Below are 24683 nucleotides of genomic sequence, written 5' to 3' on the forward strand. Positions count from 1 at the left end.
CCAGGAGGCACAGGGAGACCTGGTGCTGCCCGAGGTCACACGTCTAGAGAAGGCATGTGTGAGAGTTTGGGTCCTTATCTGATGCACCCCAGGTTTGGGGCCCTCTCTGTTGCTGGGGAGGTCCTCCCTGATGTCACAGAGTCAGGAGTTTGAATCCAATTCAGCACTTTAGCCAAAGCTTCATGAGGGTTGCTGTGGGCCTGGCCCTGTCCTATTGCAAGGGATTCGGGTCATAAAGACTTGGACCTGGCTCTGATGGGTTCACTCTTATTGCTAGGGGTCTGTCCATCCACCCATCCATCCACTCAACCACCCACCTACCCATTCATCTACCCATCTTCCCATCCATCCATCCTTCATCCATCTACCCCACCCATCCATCTATCCTACCCATCCATCCATGCATTCATCTCTCTGTCCATTCATCCATCCATTCATTCATCCTTCATTCATCCATCCAACCATCCATCCATCCATCTATCCACCTACTTATCCATCTGTCAATTCATCCATCCTTCATCCATTCATCCATCCTTCATCCATCCACTCATCCACCCACCCAACCACCCACCCACCTATCCATCCTTCCTTCATCCACCCAACCACTCACCCACCCACCCATCTAGCCATCATCCACCTGTCTATCTACCACCCGCCCATCTGTATATCCATCCATCCATCCATCATCTGTCCATCCATCCATCCATCTATCCTTCATCTATCTGCTGTCTCAGCTGGGGACACAAAGGGTTCTCATGAGAACTTGCACTGATTTCCTGGGGGCCTGTGGTCTCGGCCACCTGTGGGGGCCAACCTGGCTCCCATCATGAGCTCTGACCCTACCCCAGTTTCAGAGGCAGAGTTAGCGAACCGGGAGGCCCTGTCGCTGGACACAGAGACTGAGCTGCCCAACAGCCTGCCTGGCGATGACCAGGATGAGTGCCTGCTCCTCCCAGGAGAGCTGTGTCAGCACCTCTGCATCAACACCGTGGGCTCCTACCGCTGTGCCTGCTTTCCTGGCTTCTCGCTGCAGGATGATGGCCGCACCTGCCGTCCAGGTAAGGGCCTGGGGCCGGGGCTGATCTTGCTGGGGGAGTGTGGCGTTCCTGGGCTGCAGACCATGGGGTACTTCCCCTCTCTCCACCCACACGTTGGAACACATGGGAGCCAGAGCTTCCTAGCGATGGGCTTGTGAGGCCAGGCGGTTGGGCTCCTTCCTGGAGCTCCATTTGCAAGGCGCTCCCAGTACCATGACCTGGGCCACGGAGGCTCCCACAACCCAAGCTGTGTTCCCTGCGCTGGGCCTGCAGGGTCAGGCCCCGACAGGCCGCCCGGGAGGCTGCCTCAGAGCCTGGTCAGGGGGGCTTTCCCCCTGCCAGGTTCCAACGATAGATTCATTTTCAGTCTAGAAATGCTTTCCCCCTTTTTCCCGTGCTTCCTAGCCTCCTTCCTCTCCAACCCCTCTGCCCCAAATCTCTGTGAGATTGATCTTGCCCGAGATATGTTGCTCCCTGAGCCTCAGTTTCCTCTCCTGTGAAATGAGAGCAGTGAATGAGGCAGTCTCCATCAAGTGCCTGGCCTGGTGCCCAGGGCACGAGGAGCGCTCTGTGCTGTGAGGGCCTGTGACCCCTCTCCTGTGTGCTCTGCCTGGGACAGATGGTGACCCTGCACAGCCAGACGCTGCAGAGGAGTCTGCACTGAGGCCAGAATCCTCCCAAGTGGCCCCCAACACCATCCCACTGCCACTGCCACAACCCAACACCTGCAAAGGTAACTGGGGCCGTCGGTGGGCCTGGACGGCCAGCCGACGGCGAGCTCGCCAGCACTGGGCGCTTGCACGGTGGCCCCCTGCGCCAGTGGTGCGTCTGCTGTGGGGCGGTGGTCTCGCCTATCTGAGGTCGGGTGAGGAGCTGAGAGGGGAGATTCACGGGGCAGGGATCAGCCTGGGGCGAGAGGGGAGGTGAGAATGGGGGCAGCCTCGGGTGAGTGTATGTGACCCCAAGCAAGCTGATTAGCTGCTTTTTGTCTCAGTTCCTGTGAAATAAGAAAAGCCTTGCTTGCCAAACTGTCATGGAGACTGCAGTCAGCCCCACGTAGAAAGTTCTCTTTGTTGTTCTTACCTCTTTCCTGTTCCTCCTCTCTGTGTCCCTTCTCTTCCTCCTCCTCTGTCCCCCACTGTTAAGAGGGAGGGTTTGCAGTGTGAGTGGTGGTGATGGTGCTCATACCAGCAGTGGGGGAGCCAGTTTAACAGGTGAACTTGAAAGAGGACTGGGCATCGGGTTCCTTGCTCCTGGCCCCTCCGCCTGTGTGTTGGAGCCAGTGATGAGCTGGTGGTCTCTGACTTCGTGCGGTTTCCTCCCAGACCACGGGCCCTGCAAGCAGGTGTGCAGCGTCATCGGGGACACAGCCATGTGCTCCTGCTTTCCCGGCTATGCCATCATGGCAGATGGCGTGTCCTGTGAAGGTGAGTACAGGGGCCGTCCTCATAGCTGTGCAAACCTGAGTTGGCCTGTGGTGGGCACCCCGGAGTTGGGGCGGGGAGGCAGAGGGGGTGGGGATGTGAAACTGGCTGCGTTCGGGAGGGAGCAGGCTTGGCTGCTCTGACGAGGAGCCTCAGATAGAGCAGCTTAGGCAGCTGTTCCTCTCACATCACGGTGCACAGGTTGCATGCAGTCCAGGCTGGGCATACAGGTGGAGGGGCCCAGGTCCCTTCCATCTTGTTGCTCTGCGGCTCCCTAGAGCAGTGCTTCTCAAACCTCAGCATGCACTAGAGTCATCTGGAGGCTAGTGACAGCACGGATCCTGAGAATCCACAGAATCCTGAGACCCTGACCCAGTAGTTCTGGGTGGGGCCTGAGAATTTGTATGTCTGATAGGGTCCCTGGACCACACTCCAACTAGCCCTGTCCTTGAAGGTTGCCCCTGTCTGGGGGGCCCAAGTTGGTTTGTGACCCCTTGTCCCTGTTCTGGCCATGGGTGGAAAAAGGAAAGAGGGAAGTGTGTGCCGATGGTTGTAAGGCAGGACCTGGAGAGGTGGTCATCCCTCCCACTTGCCTCCGGTGGGGAGCAGAGCGAGGCTGGGGAGCGGGGGCCCCCAGCTGCACTGCACATGCTCAGTTCTGTTACTGGAACCAAGGAGGGGACAGTGGGTTCTGGTGACAGTTAGCTGACTCTGTCATTCATGAAGGGTCTAAAGAGGGTCCAAAGCATGTCCCTTTCATACCCGCCACCCTGCCAGGTCTAGGTCTTGTCTCAGTGGGGCCTCAGTGGGCCGAGACTGCCCTTGTAAAATGGGTGCCTTGGATCCGACACCTGCTGGACTGGTTCCCACAGTGAATGGCACCTCAAGAACAGCCTTGAGATGGCAACTGCTCGTGTCTTGAGGCGGGACAGACGTGGAGCATGTGGACAGTCTGGGGAACACTTCAGTTCAGGTTCAGGTCCGGGAGACGTGACCCTGGTGGGTGTCTGGGGGTAACAGGGTTAAGTCTGTTGAGAAAATACCCACATCTCTCCCAGAAGCTGAAACCCCACATCCAGGCCTTTGGCTGAGACTCTGTTCTGATGTGGACGAAACCACCCATGTGCCCAGAGGGGGCAGGAGACTTGCCCAGGGCACACAGCATGGCCTTTCTCGCAGATGGTGGGGGCAGATCTCAGGTGCCCCAGGCTTCGCTCCCCACGTCCCAGGGCCATGCCGCTGGGGATGCCTCTCTCCTGGGTGGGGGCTCCTTTGGGCGCAGCCAGGCCGCAGGCCGGTGTCCATGTCTCTCCAGGCCTCCCTTCCTCCTCTGCAGGGCCCCCAGTGGTAAAGGCCCTGCAGTCCAGGCCGGAGGTTGCAGACTAACTTGCTGAGGGTGCAGCCTGCCCTGCAGGGGGTCCTGCTAGGCTCCACTTTATTTAAAATAATCAAACGAGTTACCAACCCTGAAAAGCTCCCACAGTGTTTTTAGCTTCCAGATTTCAAGTTTCTCTTGAAACTTTGTAAAATCTGCCCACAAGGGGCCCACACCTCCAGACCCCTTGGACAGTGCCAAGGTCTGTCCAAGCCTGTACGAGTCTACAAGTCTAAAGCCTGTGGAGCCCCTTGGCCCATCCTCCCATTCGTGTTGCCAGCCTGGCCCCTTAAACACTAGAGTTTGCAACCCCTGCCTTTGTGGTTCCCGGGCTGCCTGTGGAGGCGCGTGTCCCAGACGGCGCATGGAGGCAACCCCTGGTCCCGCCCGCCATGTGACCTCGGGCAGGCCGCCCACCCTCCCAGCCTCACCTTCAGCTGTCAGACATCTGTTGATGTACAAACTCAGACTTGGGCCCAAAACCCAGAGGTACCACTGATGCGCTGGAGGTCCTGGGCAGGCCCCTCGCCTCTCTGGGCCTCAGTTTCCCCATCTGTCACTGGATGCTCTGTGGCAGGCCACGCCCCTCTAACAGCCCTTCTGTTTTTCCTCCCGCGGCTGTCACTAGACCAAGACGAGTGCCTGCTGGGTGCTCATGATTGTAGCCGGCGACAGTTCTGTGTGAACACCCTGGGATCCTTCTACTGTGTCAACCACACAGTGCTCTGTGCCGAGGGCTTTATCCTCAACATGCACAGGAAGTGCGTGGGTAAGCAGAGCCCCTGCCTGCCGCCACCGTCACGGCTCTCTGCTCTGCTCCACTCCAAGCCGCCACACTGAGGCCACATGCTAAAGGGCCTGCCCTTTGCATCTGAGCGCTCAGCACCGCCGGCCCCCTCGTCTCCGTGTCGTTCCCTCCGTGTCCTGGTGTCCTGTCCCCCTTGTCCACCCATGCCGTCGGGAGGCCACTTTCCCAGGGATGTGCCTGAGGGTCAGGAAACCTTAAGTGATGGGTGACCTGGCTGGGTCACTGAAGTGAGGAGGTCAGACATACAGGCGGCAGGCCAGGGAGCATGGGGTCTGCAGGCAGGGAGGCCTGGGTTTGAAGCAGGACCCCTCGGAGCTCTGTGGCCTAGGACCAGTGACGTCCCTTCTCCAGGTCTCAGTCTTCTCGTCTGTAGAGAGGAGGCATCGACCCTCCTTTGGAGGTCATGTGAGGCGTGTGTGGTGCGGCGCAGACCCTGGGGCGCAGTGGGCGTGTGATGTCAGCTGCTTCCATGGTCCTTAGATGCACGGCGTCCCCTCCAGAGGCGAATGAATGGAGCTGGCGTCCAGCAGACCTGGCTTTTGCACCAGCTCGGCATTCATCTGCTGTGTGACCCTGAGCAGTGGAGCGCTCCTCTCTGAGCCTCTCTCCATCTCTAACGTCAGGGCCCAGAGGACTGGGCAGGGGCTGGTACCCAGCTCCTGGCCTGCACGTGGATGGAGCCAGTGCTCACTGACGGCTCATCCCTCCTGCCTCTTGGTGCCCGTGCAGACCAGGGCTGGGGCTCCAGGGCAGGCGTGCTTTGTGGGCAGCAAGGAGGGCAGGCATGATGCTCTCCGCATGGCTGGGGTCTGGTGTTATCACAGAGGAAACATCCTGTTTCTGAACCAAGATAGACCTAAGGCGGCAGAGACATGGGACAGACTCCGAAATGCTGTAGCAGAGACACGGGCAAAAGGAGAGCTCATTCCAACTGGTGGCATCTGCACGCCCTTCTGGAGAAGGTGGCATTTGCCTTGTCTCCAAGAATGGCTGGGACTTGGAACTTGGGAAGGGCATACAGGTGGAAGGAACAGCTCGAACAAAGGTGTGGAGGTGGGAACAGTGCAGAGTGCAGGCACGGCATGTGACCAGAGCCCCATGTGTCTTCTTTGTGCTTGGGGACCATGTTTGGCCTGGACGTGTCCTCTTCCTCCCCCTCCACTGCTGGGCAGACGGGCCCAGGTTCTGGGCTGAGCTGAGTGGCCGCTGCAGACATGTTTGCCCCCGGCCTCTAGCCCTCGGCACAACATGGCCCTCCTGAACTGCTTATTAGCGGCTAGGCAGCTCCTCCTGTCTGGGTCATGTCTGTGTATGTGTCTGGGAAGGCGGGGCCCATGAGGGCCTGCGCGCACCCCTCCCTGGACGCCCTGCCATGCCCGAGTGTGTGGCCTCCTCTGGTGGCCTAGAGAGAAGACCTCGTGCTAAAAGGCATTGCCAGGCAATAGGAAAACACGTTGTGGGATTAAGAGAGCAAGGGGACGTTCCACTCAGCGAAGTTTATGAGCTCCATTTCTCATCCTTTCCTTGCCTCCCTGACTCATTCATCCCACACAGGCTTCCCAGGGCCTCCTCTCCGTCTTTCCGCCCCTCTTCTGAATTCGTTGCCTCACTTGGCGGCACGCTCACACACGTCCACTCGTGTCTTCTGCGCTTCCTTTGTTGCCTCCAGGCTCGTTGCTTAACCCCAGCTTGCAAGATGGGAGACCCGTGCCCGGATGAAGAGCGTGGTCTCTGCAGCCAGACTGCCTGGGTTCAAATCCTGGCTCTGCCACTTTCTAGTTATAAGACCTTAGACAAGTCCATTAACCTCCCTGAGCCTCAGTTTCTTCATCTGTGAAATGAGACAGTAATAGCTCTCACCTCAAAGGGTCACCGTGGAGATTAAATGAGTTAGTCCACATAAAGACCTTGCTGGTGCTTGATGCTTGATGTTGTTGTTATGATTCAGCAAATGTGTATACTGAGGCAGCCTGCAGAGGTAGTGAGTGCCCCATCATTGGGGGTGTGTAAGCTGAAGTGGGACAGTATTGGGTGGGGCCAAGTCCAGAGGACATCGAACAGATGTGTGACCTCTGTGGGGACTCCCCTGTGCTTTGTTGTTTACTTTTTGTGCCCTGCCCTTTGAGGACCATCTTGGCCCCTGGGAAAAGTGTTGCAGGTGAGATGGGCTGTGAGAAGATGGGCGGGGAGCAGCCCCGGCTCTGGAGGCCACCCTGCAGCAGTGGGGAAAGGGCACAGCTCTGGGCTGCATGCTGTGAGTTTCCTTCTGCTGCTGCCCTGTGGCTGCGTGACTTTGGTCTAGCTTGTCCCCTCTGGGAGACCCGTTTCCTCATCTGTGAAACAGCGTTGCAGGATGAAGGAATGGCAGTTTCTGTAAGCACCCAATCCCTAGCAAGACTCAGTGTTGGCTGTTATTTATTGCCGTGGTTCCTCCCAGACAGTGGGCTCCGGGGCCAGGGCGATTCTGGCGTCCTGGGAGCTTGTCTCCCTCTGTCACTCCAGCCTGTCAGTCAGAAGTCTTCATCTTGCCCAGCCAAGCCTTCCTGGGAAGCTGCCAGCCCGAACCTCTCCCCTTCCCTCCTCCCCATCCCTGCCCAGATGAGGGTGGGCCCGAACACCATTCGGCTCACCTGTGAGCTTGGGAGGGTCTCTTTCCCCCTTTCCCCACAGCCCTGCACCCCACCTGTCCACCTGGTCCCCGTCATCCTTGTAGACTTAGCTCAGATGTCATGGCCCCAGAGAAGCGACTCTGACAGTCCAGGGCCCAGTGTGGGTGGTGCTGTGGCCTGGGCCCAGAGACTGCTGCTCTTCTCCCCCGCGGCTCTGCCAGCCCCGCGGCCCGCGTTCCTTGAGGGCAGGGGCTGAGGCCGACAAGCCCGCTTGGCCCGCTGGGGCAGAATTGCACTGGGTAATGCGGCCCGTGGATGAAGCAATCAGCGGATGCTGGCGCCTCTCCTGCCTGGCGAGGCCGGCTGGGTCCTGTGTCCGCTCACCTGCCCGGGGCACTTCTGGAGTTGGCGGTCTCCCTCTGCCTCCACCCTCCCTAAGGCTCCTGCTCACTCTCCTTGGCCCAGAGTGAGTCCTTGGCCTCTTCTCTCTGTCCCTGTCCCCCCGGTCACCTTAGCAGCTGACCACTCCTAAATTAGTGTCTCCACTCAGGCCCCTTCCATGAACTCAGAGGTGTTCTCTGGCTGCTGCTTGACTCTCAGACCCGTTATGGCTACCGGGTTCCCCACCTTCCCCTGCGAGCCTGCTCCTCCGGGCTGTCCCCATCCCAGCTGCCAGCACCCCCACCAGGCCAGCTGCTCAGACAGAAAGCTTTGCAGCCCTCTTGGCTCCTCTTTCTGATTCCCCTTCATCTCATCCATCCGTGGATCCTGTCGGTTCCACCTTCGCAATATTTCCAGAACCTGACTGCTTCTCCTCGCCTCTGTGGATGGCGGCCCCATCATCTCCACCCTCACCCTGGAGTGTTCACACTCAGCCAGGGAACCCTGTTACAGAAGTCAGACCGCTTCTCTCCTCCACTGGAACCCTCTATGGCTCCCACCTCTCTCTGTGTCTCCTAACACTCTTCTCTTTTCTCCCTGCAGCCACACCCACTCCTGGCGGGCCCTGAACTTGCCTGGCAGGCTCCCTCCTCAGGGCCCTGGTACCTGCTGTCCCCTCTGCGTGAACTGTCTGCTGGGCTTGTTGTGTTTCCTCTCCAAGTGCTTGTCAGCTGTGCTCTTCTCTGAGGCCCCTTCCATAACCTGTTGCACCTGGCGCACACCCGCGGCACCTCTGCACCCCTCCTTCCTTCACCCCGCTGTTTCCCGCAGCACCAGTGACCACCCACCCTGTTATGTTTGTTTATCTGTTGGCCTCCCCCACTGAGGGTCCCCACCATGGCAAGGGTTTCTCTCTGATTCACTGCCTACCCCTGGTGCCAAGAACAATGCTTGTTGGCACATGGCAGGTGCTCCGTAAATCTTTGTTGAATGACTAGATGCATAGACAGGTGGCCATCAACTCGCGCTGCTCTCTGGGTGATGAGCACTGTGAGGGCAGGGTGGGCTGTGCGCAGCTGCCGTCCCGGGAGCCCTCAGCCTTTGATGGTCTCCCTGTCCCCGCAGACATCAACGAGTGTGTGACGGACCTGCACACGTGCAGCCGCGGCGAGCACTGCGTGAACACTGTGGGCTCCTTCCACTGCTACAAGGCTCTCACCTGCGAGCCCGGCTACGCCCTCAAGGACGGCGAGTGCGCAGGTGAGGGTCCTGGCCCCGCCCTCTCTCAGCCCGCCCTCACCCTGACCCGCCTCCTCTCCCACCCCGCCCCCACCCTCGCCTCCGCCTCCTCTCCCACCCTGCCCCGCCCTCTCCCCAACCCTGCCCCTGCCCCGCCTCCTCTCCTGCCCCACCTCCTGACCCGTCCCTGTCTCCTCTCCCACCCCGCCCGGACTCCTCTCTCAACCCGCCCCGCCTCCTCTCCTGCCCCGCCTCCTGACCCGTCCCTCCGCCCCACCTCCTCTCCCACCCCATCGCGCCCCGCCTCCTGCCCCGCCCCTGGCCTGCCCAGAGCCTTCTCCCTTCTGTCAGTTCTAAGCACCTGGGTGTCTTGCCTGTGGGAAGACCCCACACATGATGGGGTTTGGGTAGAGATGGGTGACTGAGGCTGGTGGCGGGAGAGTGTGTTCCTGGCTTCGCTCCCGTTGCTGGTGTCTGGGTGTCAGTTGCTCGTCTTACCATGCCCGGGTTCTCGTTTGTACTTGGGATGGTGCTCCACAGAACCATCACTTTTGTCCCTTTTCACTGGAAACTTCTAGGCTCCTAAGAAGAGGGAGGATTTTCACTGAAGGGTTTCAACAGATGCTTCTTGAGCTGCTTTTATGTGCCAGGCAGGGTTCTGGGTGACAGGGATACCGGGTGGGGTGTGATGTCCTTGTCTCTGACCTCCTGATGAGGAGACAGGGCCACAAAGGCATATGGGGATGCAGGAGTGGCCGTCGACTGGGTGTTACTTTATGTGGGGGTCCAGAGAGGTCCCTCACAGAGGTGATGCTGGAGGGGATGAGGCTTCTGGGAAGGGTATTCCAGGCAGAGGGAAAATCAAGTGCGAGGCCCTTGGGAGGGGAGGGGGTCTTGGCATGTTGAGAGAATGGAAAGTAAGTCTCGAGTGCAGGCGTGCCCGGAGTGTAGAAGGAGGGGACAGGATTGACAGGCCTGGTGAGGAAAAGGGTTTGGAGTCTATTTCATATGTGATAGGAAGCATTTTATTTTTAACTAAAAACGTCCAGAAGAATGTCATGAAAGAGGTGAGACCTACAGAAGTGCTCAACTGTTGCAAGCCCTGGAAAATGCCGACGAGAAGTGGTCCTGAGGCTGGGCGGGAGTTCAGACAGGTGGATTCACACACTCCATGTCGGCCCGGAGCTGGGCGCGGAGGCAGGGCTAGATGGGCTGGGAGGAGAGATGAGCCAGGCCCCTCAGGACATGAGTGTGTACACACACATGTGCACAGGACACACAGATGCAGGGCCAGCCCCCTCCAAGAACCCCGGCCCCTGGGGAGGGTGCCACCCCTCTGCACATGCCCAGCACCGCCTGCCCCTCTTGTCTCTGGTTGCAGCCGCTTCCTTCTTAGACCAGACCAGAGCGGCTGTGGGGGCCCCCTTCGAGGCACCCAGGGGTCCTGGGAGGGAGGCTGTGCCTGGTTCACGTCTGGGTGCCTGGACCCAGTACAAAGCCTCGCAGAGCCTGGGCTGCTGTGGGAAGGTGGAGGAAGCCTTGGAAACCAGCAGGATGGATGGCTGGACGACTGACCGGCAGACGTATGGGCGTTGGTCTGGCAGTCAGTGAAGCGTGTGGGTCTCGGCTGTGCCGCTTACTCTCTGGCTTGCCTTTCTGCTCCGTGCATCGGTTTCCTCATCTGTAACAAAGGCCTGCTGTGCTTGCTGTGACGAAGCACAAACGAAAGTGCAGGGCTGGTGCCTTGTAAACTGTAGAGTGCTGTGCAGAGGTGAGGGGCCCTCACCAAGCTGCTCAGGGCCACACAGTGAGTGAGGGCGGCGGGTCCTTGTGGGTCTGGTGGCTCCGTCCTTGGAAACTCTGAGCTTGCTGCTGCCAGCACTGCCTCCCGAGAAGCCTGGACACATGACCGTGGGGATGTGAGCGTGCGTCCCTGTTTCTCCTGCCCTGGCAGCGGGCACAGCGGTTCAGAGTACAGACCTGGGAACAGGCCCTCTGGGTTTTGGTCCAGCCCAGCATGCCCTCACTGTGGTGCTCTCTGTGCCTCGATTCCCCTGTATAAGGTGGGGCTCGTCACAGCCCCCACTTCCAGGCTGAGCACGAAGTGAGTGAGTCCCCCTCAGAGCTCTTGAGACAGTGCCTGGTACCACAGAGCTCGGTCAGTGTGATGATATCATTGTCACTACTGGGCATGGGCCACGGCTGCGACGGTGCTCCCCCAGCTCTCGGGGGTACGGGTCAAGGTCACATGCGGACGTGTGGGGGGCGCCCACTAGCCCACCGGCCCTGACCCCCGGCCTCTTTGTGGCAGATGTGGACGAGTGTGAGCAGGGCACGCACAACTGCCAGGCGGGCTTCACATGCCAGAACACGCAGGGTTCCTTCTACTGTCAGGCGCGGCCCCGCTGCATGGACGGCTTCCTGCAGGACCCCGAGGGCAACTGTGTGGGTGAGTGGGGTCCGCCTGGCCCTGGGGCTCTGGGAGGGGTCGTGGGGGCTCGGGGGCTGTAGAGATCAGGGAGGCCTGGCTTGCTGCCCGTCCCCTCTCCCAGCCTCGGTGTCCCCACTGTGAATGGACGTGTCAGTGCCTGGCCCCAGGAGGCACATGCTAAAAGGAAGCTCTTACTTATCCTGAGCTGTGGACCTGGGCGGAGTTACTTCCCCCGAGGCCTCAGTTTACCCATCTGCGGGACTAGGCTGGATGAATGCGTAGCATATTCTTATAACCCAGCCAACATTAAGGAATGTATTTTCTATCTTGATTTGGTGCACATGTGCGCGTGCATACGCACAGCTGGGACATGAGTCTCTACTGCATGTGGTGTTCCGTGAAATTTCTGTTTGCAAAGAACGCTCATCAGACCTGCTGGGTTTCGTGCTGTGCTCGTGGGTGAGGCCTGCGGTTTGACACATCTGGCCCCGTTGTCCTCACGTGGGTCTGAGATCTCATGCTCTCCCCATGGCTCTTCAACCCCTTCCAAGAAGCCGCTGGCCTGCGGCCTGGAGGCCTCATTCCCTGAGGCTGCTGGCCGTGTCCAGCCCAGAGGCCCCACAGGACTGCCGGCAGCTGAGCAGGCATGGTCCAGGCCGCTCACCCTTGGGGAGTGGTAAGGCAGACGCCAGCTGCTGGGTGTGGGCAGAAACAAGGGACATGCCAGACGCGGCTCTGTCACACCCTTTCCTCACAAGGATGGTTTGTGGGCTGGGCGTTCCCATCTCACAGGGAGGACACTGAGGGGCAGAGAGGGGCTTCCACTTTATCCCAAGGGTTTCTCAACACTCCTTGGGGGTCCCTCTGGCCAGTCTGGGAGCTGGAGCTGCCCCTGAGGCCACCCGTTCACAGCTCTCACTGTGTGACCCCAGCAGTCCCCTGGGACAGCGCAGGGCCATGGGCACAAGAGGCCTGTGGTCTGCCCTGAGATGCAGCCAGGGCAGGGTGAGGGGCAGGAGTCTCCTCGCCTGCAGACAGGTCCTGGGCAGTGTTTCCCGAGAGCCTGCTGCTCGTTGCAGGGCGGCTGCAGTGCTGCATGCGTGGTTCTGTAGGCCACCACGTTTGTAAAAGTGGCAGATGTTTAAGGGGGCTTTGATAAGTAATATACCGAGTAGGGGATAAAGACTTGAAGGAGGCTCCTCCACCTGGAGTGGTTAGGAGGCTCCTTGAGGAGGTGACAGTGGGGCAGGGAAGTGAGGGGCCAACCCTGAAAACAGCAGGGGCAGCGTGTACAATGGCCCCGCAGTGGGGCTGTGCCTGGGCGCCGTGGAGTGGGGAGGAGTCTGGGGTCGGGCGGGGTGTGTGAGGGAGACACGAGCTTGGCAGAGACCCTGGATGCCAGGCAGGAGAGCAGCTGTTAGAGAGGCCAGAGCAGGGTGGGACTCGTGTCGTTGTCCTTGAGGTCAGCCTCGGGTTCTCGGGGAGCCTCTGCCTCCGGCTGCTCCCTCAGAGGCAGCTGTGAGAAGCCTGTGGGAAGCACCCTGGCAGGTGCTGGGTTCTGGGTGAAGGCCCTGGGGTCATGGGACACAGGAGCGGGACAGTCTGACCCCACAGGCCTGTCCAGGGCTGGTCCGGAGCCCAGGATCAGCCACCTCTCGGTGTGGCCCTGGCCCCAAATGCCAGGGCCTGGGGAGGGGCAGTGCCAGGCTCCCCATCACCCACACCTGTCTCTGCAGATATCAACGAGTGCACGTCGCTGTCCGAGCCGTGTCAGCCCGGCTTCAGCTGCGTCAACACGGTGGGCTCCTACACCTGCCAGAGGAACCCGCTGCTCTGCGCCCGTGGCTACCACGCCAGCCCAGACGGCACCAAGTGTGTGGGTAAGGCCCGCCGCCCCCTACCCGCCTGCCGGCCAGCCCTGCCCGCCTGGTTCCCCGGCCCAAGGGAGGCCCACGCAGAGGGCAAGCCCGGCCTCAGGGTACCCACTCGCCTCTGCCCGCAGACGTGAACGAGTGTGAGACTGGCATCCACCAGTGTGGCGAGGCCCAGGTGTGCCACAACCTCCCCGGCTCCTACCGCTGCGACTGCAAAGCTGGCTTCCAGCGGGACGCCTTTGGCCGGGCCTGCATCGGTAGGTGGGGGCTGCTGGCCGGGACCCCCTGCGGCTCCCTGAGGGGTGCCCCTGCCCAGGACCGCCTGCGGCCCCCTCCTCCCTGCCACTCCTGCCTTGCTGACAGCGTACCTGCCCTCTCTGGGCTTGCCTGCCTTCCTGCTCTGCTGTCCTTCTGGGACTCGCTGTGCCTGCCTCCTCTGCTCTCTCAGCCTCTGTCCCTCTCTCCCTGCCTCGCTGTGTCTGTCTGTCCCTCCGTCTCTGCCTCCAGCTTCCCTCTTGCACTGTCGCTGCCTGTCCCCGTCCGGGTCCCTCCTGGTCTCTCCTTTTGGGGTCTGGGTCCCTCTCCCCACCCAGCCCCTCTGCTACCTGGGGGTGGAAGAAGTTGGCCTCCAGTCCCCTCCGCCCTCCTTGCCGCCCCGCAGACGTGAACGAGTGCTGGACCTCGCCGGGCCGCCTGTGCCAGCACACGTGCGAGAACACTCGCGGCTCCTACCGCTGCTCCTGCGCCTCTGGCTTCCGGCTGGCTGCCGACGGCAAGCGCTGTGAAGGTACCGCCGCCCCGACCTGACCCTAGCCACTGACCCCACCCGTACAGCCACTCCGTAGGCCCAGAGCCTCGCCTGGCCCCGCCCTCTCCCCTTCCCCTACAGCATCCCTGCCTCACACCACGTGTCCACTCTCCATCTGTGCAAACCTCTGACCTCGGCTGGTCCTCTCATTTCCTGCCGGGAGCCCTCCCAAGGGCCCAGGGCCCTGGCATCTCAGACCAGAGGGGCTGGTGTCTGTGTGGTCTCCAGCCCCAGACGGGGGCTCCTTGTGGCCAGGAACCTACCTCTGCCCCCAGTAGGTTCTGATCCTGCTCACAATTTCGGTCCCTGGGGTCCAGGCAGGGAGCAGCAGTGAGTGAATGTGAGACAGGGCCTGGAGCCACTGGAGAGCCCGGTGGCTGCTGAAAGGGGGCAGCAGCCACACAGCACCCTCGGATGGTGCCACCCAGTAGGACCGGTCAGGGTGAGCTGATCTTCTCGGTCTTCTAGGTGCCAGAAATCTAGACATTTATGTAGAATCTGCAGATTTTTACATGTTGCTGATGTTTAAAAAACACATGGTGAGTTAAACCAGGTGTGTGGCCGGCTAGATCTGGCCCATGGCTGGCATCTGTGGCCAAGTGCTCGGTGTGTGGGATCACCCTGGCTGAGGGGGAGCCGCAGGAAGGGGCTGGCACAGTGTTCCCATGTGTTTCCATGGCGTGGCTGGACCAGGTCTGGGAGCACTGGTGTGAAGGGAGGTCGTGAAGCTGCCCAGTGAAGGGCGAGGGGCCGAGGGACTGGCATGTGGGGCATCCAGGCTGTCACTGGGCACCATCTCTCCTGGCCCCTTGCCCTTCCCAGCCTGGAGCGCTTTCCTCACCTTCTCCTGGGAAGGGCAATGCCGAGACCCCTGGGGAGCCTCTGTGCCCCTCCCCCGTCGCCTGCCTTGGCCCAGGAGCCAGCCTTCCCCTGGGACAGGGCCAGTCCAGGGGCAGGGCGGCGTGAGCAGGCCTGGCTTCCTCAGACGGCACTTGGATAGGCTCCCAAGCAAACCTTCTGACTCTCATTCACGCCTTCCTCTGTGTTGTGTCACCTACGAGCCCGTCCTTCATGCCAGATCACGTGCAGGGAGCTGTGGGGGTGGAGCCTCTGCCTCCGGGTGTCACCGTGTGGTCGTCACCCATTCATTCCCTTCTTGGCCCTTGTGCCTTCACCCCTAACTTCCTCCCAGACGCCACTTCGCTGCTTCTCCACCTGTGGCTGGATGTTAGAGACAGAGATGAAACCAGCGTGGCCCCTGGCCCCCAGGAGCTCAGAGCCCAGGAGAGGAGATAAGCTATTCGTGCACTCATGCATGCGTTGATTCATGCATTCATTCATTTGCGCATGCACTCATTTGTTCACACGTGCATTCGTTGATCCATGCGCTGCGCCGTTTTGTAGAATACCCTGTGTGCTGTGAGGTCCTGAGGATCTGGACACGGATCAGACAGTGGCCCACAAGGCCCTGTGTGACCTGACTCCCCCGGCACTTTTCCCTCTGCTCTGAGCGCACCAGCGGGCTCGTTGCTCCCTGAGTGCACGAGGCACGCTCCCGGGCAGGCCCTCGCTCTTGCCCTGCCTTCTGCCTGCAGCGCTCCCCCAGACCCTGCATGGCTGCAGAACTAGCAGCTCTCTGCCTCGCTCCCTGCCCCGTTCTCTGCTCTTTCTCTGCAGCACGTCCAGCTTTCTCACATACTAGTTGTCTTGCTCGTTTAACTAGTTCCCACCTTCTTCCCCAGCACACATGTGAACATCACCTCCAGAAGTGGAGGTTTGTGTCCATCTTGTTCACGGCTCCGTCCCCTGTTCAGGGTGGGCCTGGCACCTTGTGAGAGCTCAGCAGTTCTCAGTTGGATGAATGAAAGACAAGACCCAGCTGGCAAGGGGGCAGAGTCTAGAGGATGTTCCATCTAAGCCATGAGTGGGCCCTTCATTCATTCACTCACTCACCCATCGTTCAGCCCACACTCCACACGTGCCAGCTCCTGCCCCCCAGGCCCCCCATGCAGTGCCAGCCCTGGGGACCAGGGCAGGCAGGTGAGGCTCAGCGCTGAGGAGGTTCTTGTTTGTGCTTAGGGGTCCCCTTGCAGAGCCGTCTGTGCCCGGTGCTGTGGACGCCCCGGGGGGCAGCGTCTGGCTCCCCCTAGGGCATCTGAGCCCACCCTGTGGCTGCCTCCTCCAAGCAGCAGGCCGGGCCCCCACCAACAAGCCAGACCTGGCCCTTCCTCGGCTGCCTGCCCGGGTGGGCTCCTCACTCTTTTCTGGGCCTCCGACTCCTCAGCGGCCCCAAGGGGAGGCTGGATCTCTGCAAATCAGGCTCTCGAGGGCTGGGACCTTGGTCCTCATCCCTGGCCGGGAGGCCTCAGCCCTGACCCTGCCCGTCTTCCCGCAGACGTGAATGAGTGTGAGGCCCAGCGCTGCAGCCAGGAGTGTGCAAACATCTATGGCTCCTACCAGTGCTACTGCCGCCAAGGCTACCAGCTGGCCGAGGATGGGCACACCTGCACAGGTGCGTCTCCCCTGCCCAGGGCCCTCCCGAGCGGCACCCCTTCCCCGTGCGCCAGGCTTCCAGAGAGCCCCTCCCGGGCTGGGGACACACAGGACCCAGAGGCTTTAGCGTCAGGTCGGAGTCGACCTGCGGCCCTGTGACTTCCTCACTTCGTGCCTTTGGACAAATGCTTCCCAAGTCTGGCCTTAGGCTCCTCCTCTGTGACAATGTGGGGGGTGAAGGATGAAACGGAATACCTTGTCCAGGCCCATGGCTGGTACCTGACAGGCCCATAGCTGATAGTAGCAATTATGGAGCAGCCCCAGGGAGCGAGCACTGGAATGGGAGTCCTGTTTTGCTTGTGGCTTTGGGCAACTCTTTCCCCTCTCTGAGCCCTGTTGTCCTCATCTGTAAAATGGGCCCCCCGGCTCCATGGCTGTGGCCAGGACAGGCTGATAGTCGGTGGCTGGGCCCTCTGGGTACCAGGGGTTCACAAGGGGCTGAACCTCTCTCCGGCAGACATCGACGAGTGCATTCAGGGCGCCGGCATCCTCTGCACCTTCCGCTGTGTCAACGTGCCAGGGAGCTACCAGTGTGCATGCCCAGAGCGGGGCTACACCATGATGGCCAACGGGAGGTCCTGCAAGGGTGAGCAAGGGGCCCCGGCCCCACCAGGGCCTCAGGCAGGCTCCGATCAGCACAGAATGCCTCACAGAGCTTGCTGTGTGCTTAGAGATACCAAGTGCATAAGCACAGAACGGCTAGTTCCACTGGTGGCCACATTAACTAAAGTCTATGCCTGGGATGAGGAAGGTGACAGTCTTTCCGCTGCTCAGCCCAGCTTAGAATTTTCCAGGTTTGCACCCAGCTCAGGTCCCTGCCCTGGGAGCAGGAGAGGGATCCTGTGGGGTGGTTCTGAAAGGCAGGAGACTGTCCAGTAAGGACCCTGGAGAGGAGCAGCCTCAGGGGTCCCAGTCTCTGTCCCCGGGTGTCAGCGATGCTATCCAGGGACAGGGGGCCAGGCAGGTCGGTGGACGTCGAGAGTGAGGCGGGACCCCCAGGAGTAGGGACAGGAGTCACAGAGAGGCTCATCCCAGCCCTGCATGCAGAAAGACGTGATCCCAGTCAGAGCCGTGTGGGGCTGGGAAGGGCTGCACAGGAGGCAGGGGCGCCCCATCACTGGGGACCTGCCATCCCCTGTTAAATTTGCAATTGAGGGGACTACTTCCCTGGGTGGCAACCAGGTTCTGTGACATCTCATCTTCCCTCTAAGCTGGAGAGTCGTGATCCTAAGTTCAGTTCCATCAGGAGTTACTGAGGCCACTAAGTTCTGGGCCTGGAGAGCCCCCAGGGTGAGGTGGAGGGGCTGGAATCCCCTGGGCAGGACACAGGAGGTGCACCAGTGGCCCCCTGAGAACTGACCCCTCAGCGGCTTGGAGCCCAGCCCGCCTGCCCTCCTCTTGGCTGGCATGACAGCGTCTTCCCCAGGTGGTGGGGCTGGGAGCCGGCGGTTCCCTGGGTGCAGCTTTGGTCCATCAAGGCCGGTCCTCGTGTTCCTGGGGGTCCAGGGGTCAGAGCTGTGCCCAGAAAGGTATGGAGTTAGACCAGTGTCTACGGCCTGGGGGTCACTGCTGGTAAATGGACCCTGGGATCATGTGAGATCTCTGCCAGCTGTTTTTGTTTTCTTTTTCACTAGTGTAGACCAGAAAATAGGGTTGGCCGGGTAGGGTGGCATGGACCTGGAGTCAACCAGAGTGTGCTGTGCCCGTGAGGACTGTTCCCGTGAGTGTGTGTACTTAGCCCCAGTGCAAGGGGATTCCTTCCTGTAGCTTGATGTGAAAAAATAATAAATTAGAAGGCCCTGAGTGGGACCTGGTAAATCATTGACTTGGCGGCCTGCCGGGCCACAGAGGCCGCCCCGGGTCTCCATGGCTGCAAAGCCCTCTGCTAATGTTTAGTTTAAACACAATCAGGATGGACTCTGTAAACGGTAAGGGTTTTACCCACCATAAACTGAGCTGTGCGGGAAACACGGCTTCACATTCCTAGACTGCATCCTGCTCTGGCCGAGGCCCTGTTCCTCCCGGGTGCGGCTCGGAGAGCTGAGGAGGCTCAGCCACACGCTGCAGGGGCTTTTTGCTCTTGAAGGGGCTCTAGGTTGAAAACCTGTTTACGTTCAGGACGTCTGTCCCTGACCCCTCCCTCCGGCCCACGCTGGCACCGGGGTCTGCAGAGTGCTCAGATGTCCTCGTGTGCCTGTGTGCCACCAGAGAGGGCTACCTGGGCGCAGGCAAACGCCTGCTCTGCACTGGCTGCCGGCACATCTGACATCCAGGGTTCTCCAGCCCCAGGACCACTCAACACCCGCCCACCCCCACCTCCTGCTCTCTGCATCCTCTTCCGGGGTGGCTGCCCTTGTGCCCCCTCAGAGCCCACCCTGCAGCCCACCTCCCCAAGGTGCACAAGAACTGGTGAGGCCCAGCCCCTCTCTCGGGTCCCTGCTCCATCACCAGCACCCCCCCCGCCCCAGGGGTCGGGCGAGGAGAGGCCCCACGGCACAGGAGAGGCCTTGCTTTCTCTCCGGGTCCTCCTGCTGGAGGAGCCTCTGCTCTCACGGGGTGGACAAGGGCCGAGTGCGATGCTGGTTCTGCTGCTCATGTCCACTTCCTGAGCCACCTGTGGTACCTGCGTCTGCGGCCACTGCCCTTCAGAGCTAGGAGGTTGCCCCCTTGGCGCTCCCTGTCCTGTTCTGACTTGGGCCTCCCGGCTCCAATGGGCGATGGCCACAAAAGAACAAAATGCGCCCATTAGTGTCTCACGTTAGCATCCTGCCCTCTTTAATAGCAGAAAAAGGGACAGAAGAATATGAAGGAATTCACACTGGGCCACGTTTCCTGGGACATAGGCTTCACGGAGAGCTGTGACCGTTCCCCAGCATGTGGCGCGTGCCCGGCACAGGATGGGTGCTGGGTGGACGTTCGCACACACGGCTGAGCTGAGAGGCAGCTGCTGCCTCTGGACCTGTTTCCTTCTGGTCTCTCCTTGTGCCGGTACTTGCACACACATACATGGACACATACGTGTGTACTCACATTCAGGTACATACATGCACGCACACACAGGTACACACATACATACACTGTATGATATTGGCTAAGTTTATGCGGGAAATAATTCTGAGTTCTCTTTTTTTTTTAATGTGTGTAAAGCCCTCGCAGCACCCACTCAGGAAGAGCTAGCTTTTAGCAATCAGTCCTCCTTACTGACTTATGAGCATCTTCTCAGTTCTTTCAGAAGCCCTTGGGGCCTCTTTCCGGGGCCTGTGTTCTGCAGCGTCTCTCTGCTTCTGCAGTGTCTGCGCTGTCCTCTGTTTCTGCATGTTTGAGTTGTGCCTGGCGCCTTGCTGTCTCAGGCTAGGTTGCGATGACACCCCCTGGGTGGATGGCCTTGTTTGGCTCTCCCTTCGCCTGAGCTCTCCAGGAGAGGCTGCAGGGTCGAGGGCCCCGTGGACATCAGGGGCCTGGCAGCACTGAGGGGCGGGGACCCCAGGGTTGAAGGGAAGTCTTGCAAGAGCTTCCTGTGAGCTTGGTGGGGCCAGGCCGCAGCTGCTGACCCTTGGCCCTCCTTCCCACCGCTTCTGGGCATCTCCCTCAGGGCTGCCGGGGGCACACGGCAAGCTGCAGCCCCCACCGTGGTCCTCCCCAGCCCCGCCCAGGCTCCAGGGCCAGGACTTCCTGCTCACCAGAGTGGGCGGCCCCGGGGCACAGGGCAAGGAGCAGGAGGCCCTCCCTCCCTCTGTGTGGATTCAATTAATGACCCATCAGCAGGATGAGGACCGCGCCCATCCTGGCCCCATGGGCTCTGGCCTCCTGCCTTGTCTTCTCCCACTCGCCTTTGCTCCACCCTGGGAGATTGGGATCATGACCCATCTTGCATAGGAGGAGAGTGAGGCTGGGAGAGGTGGAGGAATGTGAGCTGCTGTGCTGCTGAGCAGTGTGGTGGCCAGCAGCCCGGAGTCTGGAGCAGGCCGGGGCTTGAGCCCTGCTCTGTCCTGCTGCCGTGGTGCGACCCTGGGCACGTCTGTGGGTTGGAGGTGACACCCATTCCTGCCTCGCGGGGATGTGAGGATAAACGAGGTAATGAGTACAGAGTGCCTGAGCATCGAATGGACGTCAGGTGGGGACCCCGGGATGCAGGTGGCTGTTACTATTACTCTCGTCTTGTGGTTGCTTTTGTTAGCAGTCAGCTTCGCATCGTGAGTGGACCCTAGATTTTGCCATCAGGCACACTTAGCCTCCAGCCCCAGCTGCCCTGCTGACTCTGTGACCTTGAGGAAGGCTGTGCCCCTCTCTGGTGACCCTTCCTCGACAGGGCTGGCTTGAGGATGGAGCGAGAAGTCGCTGACTGGCTCAGAGTGGAGGAGTGGAGAACAGAACCTGAGGCATTCCAGCTCGGGATAGACGCCCTGCCGCCCCCGCCCAGGGGCTGCCCTCTGAGCCGAGAGGCCCGTCCTCGCAGGAGGGGTCTGTGGAAGCCACAGATTTGCTCTCTCATCTGACAGGTTGCCTGTGGGTCACACACTCGCCACCCCATGCTACTCTGAGCTTTCGTGAGAGCTGTTTATCCAGACCTCCTGTGTGTGCATGTCTGTGCTTGTGTGCTTGAGCATATGTGTGTGCTGGCCCAGGTGCCTGTTTCTGAGTGTGCACAGGAAGCATGAGCACGTCCATGCAGTTTACAGGGGGCATTCACAGCTGTGCATCTTGGAGTCTGTCTGTGGCGGTGATGGGTCTCACACTTCCATCCAGCAGTACGTGTGGAGTGCCCGCTCTGGGCCAGGCACTCTGCTGTGTGCAGGGGACACCTCGGGATGGGAAAGACACATGCCCCCGCCCTCCCAGAGCTCACGTTGAGGAGGGAGAGGGTGGGAACAGAGCAGACAAAGTCACTTAGGTGTGTTTCCCAGCAGGACAAGCAGGACGAGGGAAATACAGTGGGATGGGGTGGTGGGTGAGCAGTGAGGGGACCACTGTGAGGTGGTCAGGGAGGGTGTCCTGCAGGGGGTCACCCTGAGCTGAGACCTGAGAGATAAGAAGGAACCACCCGTGAAAAGATGTGGGAAGGTGTTCCAGCAGTGGGAGCAGCATGTGCAAAGGCCCTGATGTGGGATAAGGGTCAGGGGCAGCCCAAGGGGGTCCAGCAAGACTGCAGCCCAAGTGGAAGGAGAGGGACTCAGAGACGGGCAAGGATGCCCTGTGCTGTGGGGTGTGGTGGCCATGGAAGGACTTGGGTTTTCATTCTGGGAGGCGGGGTGGGAAGCCCTCAGAGGACATGACATAAGATGATGTGCATTTGAGAGCAACGCCCGGCTGCTGGGCGGAGCGGGTGAGATGGGGTGCATGGTGCCCGGTGGCACGTGAACTCTTCTCACCGTCGGGACCAGCTGCACCAAGACCCAGGCCTCCAGGGCGGCTGGGGTGGTTCAGAGCAGGGTCGCCAGCTGGGGGGAGCCCCCCTTCATCTCTTCCCCTCCCCACAGACCTGGACGAGTGTGCACTGGGCACCCACAACTGCTCCGAGGCTGAGACCTGCCACAACATCCCGGGCGGCTTCCGCTGCCTGCGCTTCGAGTGTCCCCCCAACTACGTCCGAGTCTCTGAAACGTGAGTGCCCCGCCTGGCCTCAGGCCGGGACCCTGCCCCCATCCCGGGCTGCCCAGAGGAGAGGCCCAGGGACCGGCGGCCCCTGCCTTCCCTGCCTCCTGCTCTTCACAGGTCCACTGCCAGGTGTGTGGTCAAACTGACCACAAATGGTGCACCCGAGCGCCTTGCAGAGCGTTTGGAGGAGAGAGGAGGGAGGGAAGAAGCCTCCCAGAAACTCTCTCTCTCTCTCTCACACATACATACACACACATGCACACACAACGCATTAGTTATTTATTGCTGTGCAACACACCATCCCAACACCTAGCTCCTTACCTTGGCACACAGTTACCATCTCGCACAGTCTCGGGGGGACAGGACCCCAGGAGCAGCTCAGCCGGTGATCCTGGCCCAGGGTCTCACAGCCCGCATCGTCTGAAGGCTTTGCTGGGGCTGCAGGATCCTGGGCCCCCACGTGGCTCTGGGTGGGAGGCCTCAGCTCCTCGCCGCGTGGGCCTCTCCCTGGGGCTGCTTGTGACGTGGCTTCTCCCGGCTCGGGCCATTGAGAGAGCCAGTGACAGTCCTTCCTAACCTAATCTTGGAAGTGACATACCATCACTTCTGCCCCTGGCTACAGTCCCACACTCCTGGGGAGGTTCCCCAAGGCAGGGGTGACCACACAAGGGGTGACCACCAGGAGGTAGGACATGGGGCTGGCAGGTGACCACACTCCGTATTGATGCCTCTTGGCATTTTCCCTATTTCCTGTCCTTTCTTTACTAAACGTACATTTTCTCAAAGTACTGTTGTTTTTTCTATAATACAGTTTCCCACTTTATTTTACTTTGTAAAATATTTTCCAGATTTAAATTTTTAAAATTGCAAAACTGATACATGCTTATAAAAACATTCAAACTTGGGGCTGGCCCGTGGCCAGGTGGTTAAGTTCGAGTACTCCGCTTTAGCAGCCCAGGGTTTCCCCAGTTTGGATCCTGGGCGCGGACATGGCACTGCTCACCAGCGTCCCACATAGCAGAGCCACATGAACTTACAACTAGAATTTACAACTATATATATATATACAACTCTCTCTCCATATATACAACTATACTGAGGGACTTTGGGGAGAAGAAGAAAAAAATCTGAAACGAGAAACAAAAAGTTTAAACAAAGAAAAAACCATTCAAATAGTAAAAGTGTGCAAAGCAAAGTTCTTGCCCCTCCCTAAGACAAATCACAGGGCTGCTGACGCTGGGCTGGGTCCCTCCTCCCTGCCGTCCACAGGACAGCACGAGGTTATTCAAAATGTGCTCCTGTGCCACGTAGCTCTCTCTCACGTCCGTGCGCACAGCCTGCCTCGTTTTAATGGCTGCACCGTACTTCCCAGCATGGATGTGCCCGTCATTTATTCACTGGCTGCCCTGCTGGCTGTTTGCCATTTTTCACTATTACACACGCTGCCCGAGGCCTGTCCACATGCACGTGTGTTGGGACACCTAACACGTGTGTTAGGTGAGTATGTCTGGGTGACTCTGGGCAGGTGACCTCCCTTCTCTGGGTCTCACCTGCCCTGTCGGCAACACGGGATGATAGTGGCGTCACCTCCGAGGGTGGGTGTGAGCAAAAATATGACGTGTGTTTGGCACAGTGCCTGGCATGGCATGCGTGCTGTGCCAGTGCTCCGTGTTGCGGGTGCCGCCCTGGCCCCCACGTGGCTGCGTGCTGCCCGCGCGCCGTCTGGGCCATCTGCCCGCCCGCCCGCCCTCCGGAGCTGCAGAGCCTGGTGCCTGAGCAGCGGCTCATTTTGGAAGCAGTGAGCTTTCAGACAGTGATTTAATGATGGCGATGACAGTGGCTCAGAGGGCCAAGAAGAGACCAGATTGTTGCTGTGCTTAGAAATTGAGGCCTGGGCCCGCTGTGGGGTTTGGCGGGGGTTCTCTCGTCGTCGTCATCTAGTGTGGCCGAGTCTCCAGGCTTCCTGGGGAGCAGGCGTGACTCAGAGCTCCAGGTGCCGAGGGCCCGCTCCATGGAGAGGCTCCTACCTGGGACAGGGCAGGCCATCCCGAGTCAGAAGAGGAAAGGGCTCGGAAGCAGGTTTGAGTAATGGAAGAAAGGGAACCTGAAAAGTAAAACAATCAAAACACCGTGGCCAGGGACTCCATGTAAATGAGCAGTGTGCAAGTACAACAAAAAAATAAAGAGGAAGGTAAGGGTCGGGGGGGGGGAGCACATGGGTGAATGCCCTGCCACAACCTGCCACGCCCTGTAAGCCTCATTGCTTATACACTCGCCCCACCCTCTCGGTGCAACCATAAGGCTGTTAACCCAGCTCACAGACAGGAAACTGAGGCCCAGAGACGTAAGGTGACTCAGCAGAGGCTGCCGGGGCTCCTGAGGGTAGAGCTGGCAGTTAAGCCGGGGCCAGCCCGCCCTCGAGCCTGCTGGCCAAGGCCAGCGCCACGTCGGGTGGGGGGGCGGGCGGGGCGGGGCGGTGAGCGCACGTCAGCGGTGGGACAGCCGGGGTGGAGGCCAGACCCCCTGCTGACCACGCCCCGTGCGTCCTG

General features: G+C 60.1%; 1 protein-coding gene across 3 annotated transcripts in view; it reads left to right on the plus strand.

Moving 5' to 3' along the window:
* The window catches only part of FBLN2 (fibulin 2), a 62193-nt gene that overhangs the window by 36581 nt on the left and 929 nt on the right, over positions 1 to 24683 (plus strand). The window contains exons 5-16 of one of the 3 annotated variants that reach the window (XM_046672505.1): positions 849 to 1058; positions 1657 to 1770; positions 2363 to 2464; positions 4465 to 4605; positions 8760 to 8894; positions 11185 to 11322; positions 13041 to 13184; positions 13307 to 13435; positions 13840 to 13965; positions 16382 to 16498; positions 16997 to 17125; positions 22017 to 22140. In XM_046672505.1, the coding sequence (XP_046528461.1) occupies positions 849 to 1058; positions 1657 to 1770; positions 2363 to 2464; positions 4465 to 4605; positions 8760 to 8894; positions 11185 to 11322; positions 13041 to 13184; positions 13307 to 13435; positions 13840 to 13965; positions 16382 to 16498; positions 16997 to 17125; positions 22017 to 22140 (1609 nt within the window). Of the gene's footprint in view, positions 1 to 848; positions 1059 to 1656; positions 1771 to 2362; positions 2465 to 4464; positions 4606 to 8759; positions 8895 to 11184; positions 11323 to 13040; positions 13185 to 13306; positions 13436 to 13839; positions 13966 to 16381; positions 16499 to 16996; positions 17126 to 22016; positions 22145 to 24683 lie in introns of those variants that run through there. The other 2 variants (XM_046672511.1, XM_046672519.1) reach the window with 2 other exon arrangements.

Source organism: Equus quagga, chromosome 1 (genome assembly GCF_021613505.1).
Source record: "Equus quagga isolate Etosha38 chromosome 1, UCLA_HA_Equagga_1.0, whole genome shotgun sequence".
NCBI lineage: Eukaryota > Metazoa > Chordata > Mammalia > Perissodactyla > Equidae > Equus > Equus quagga.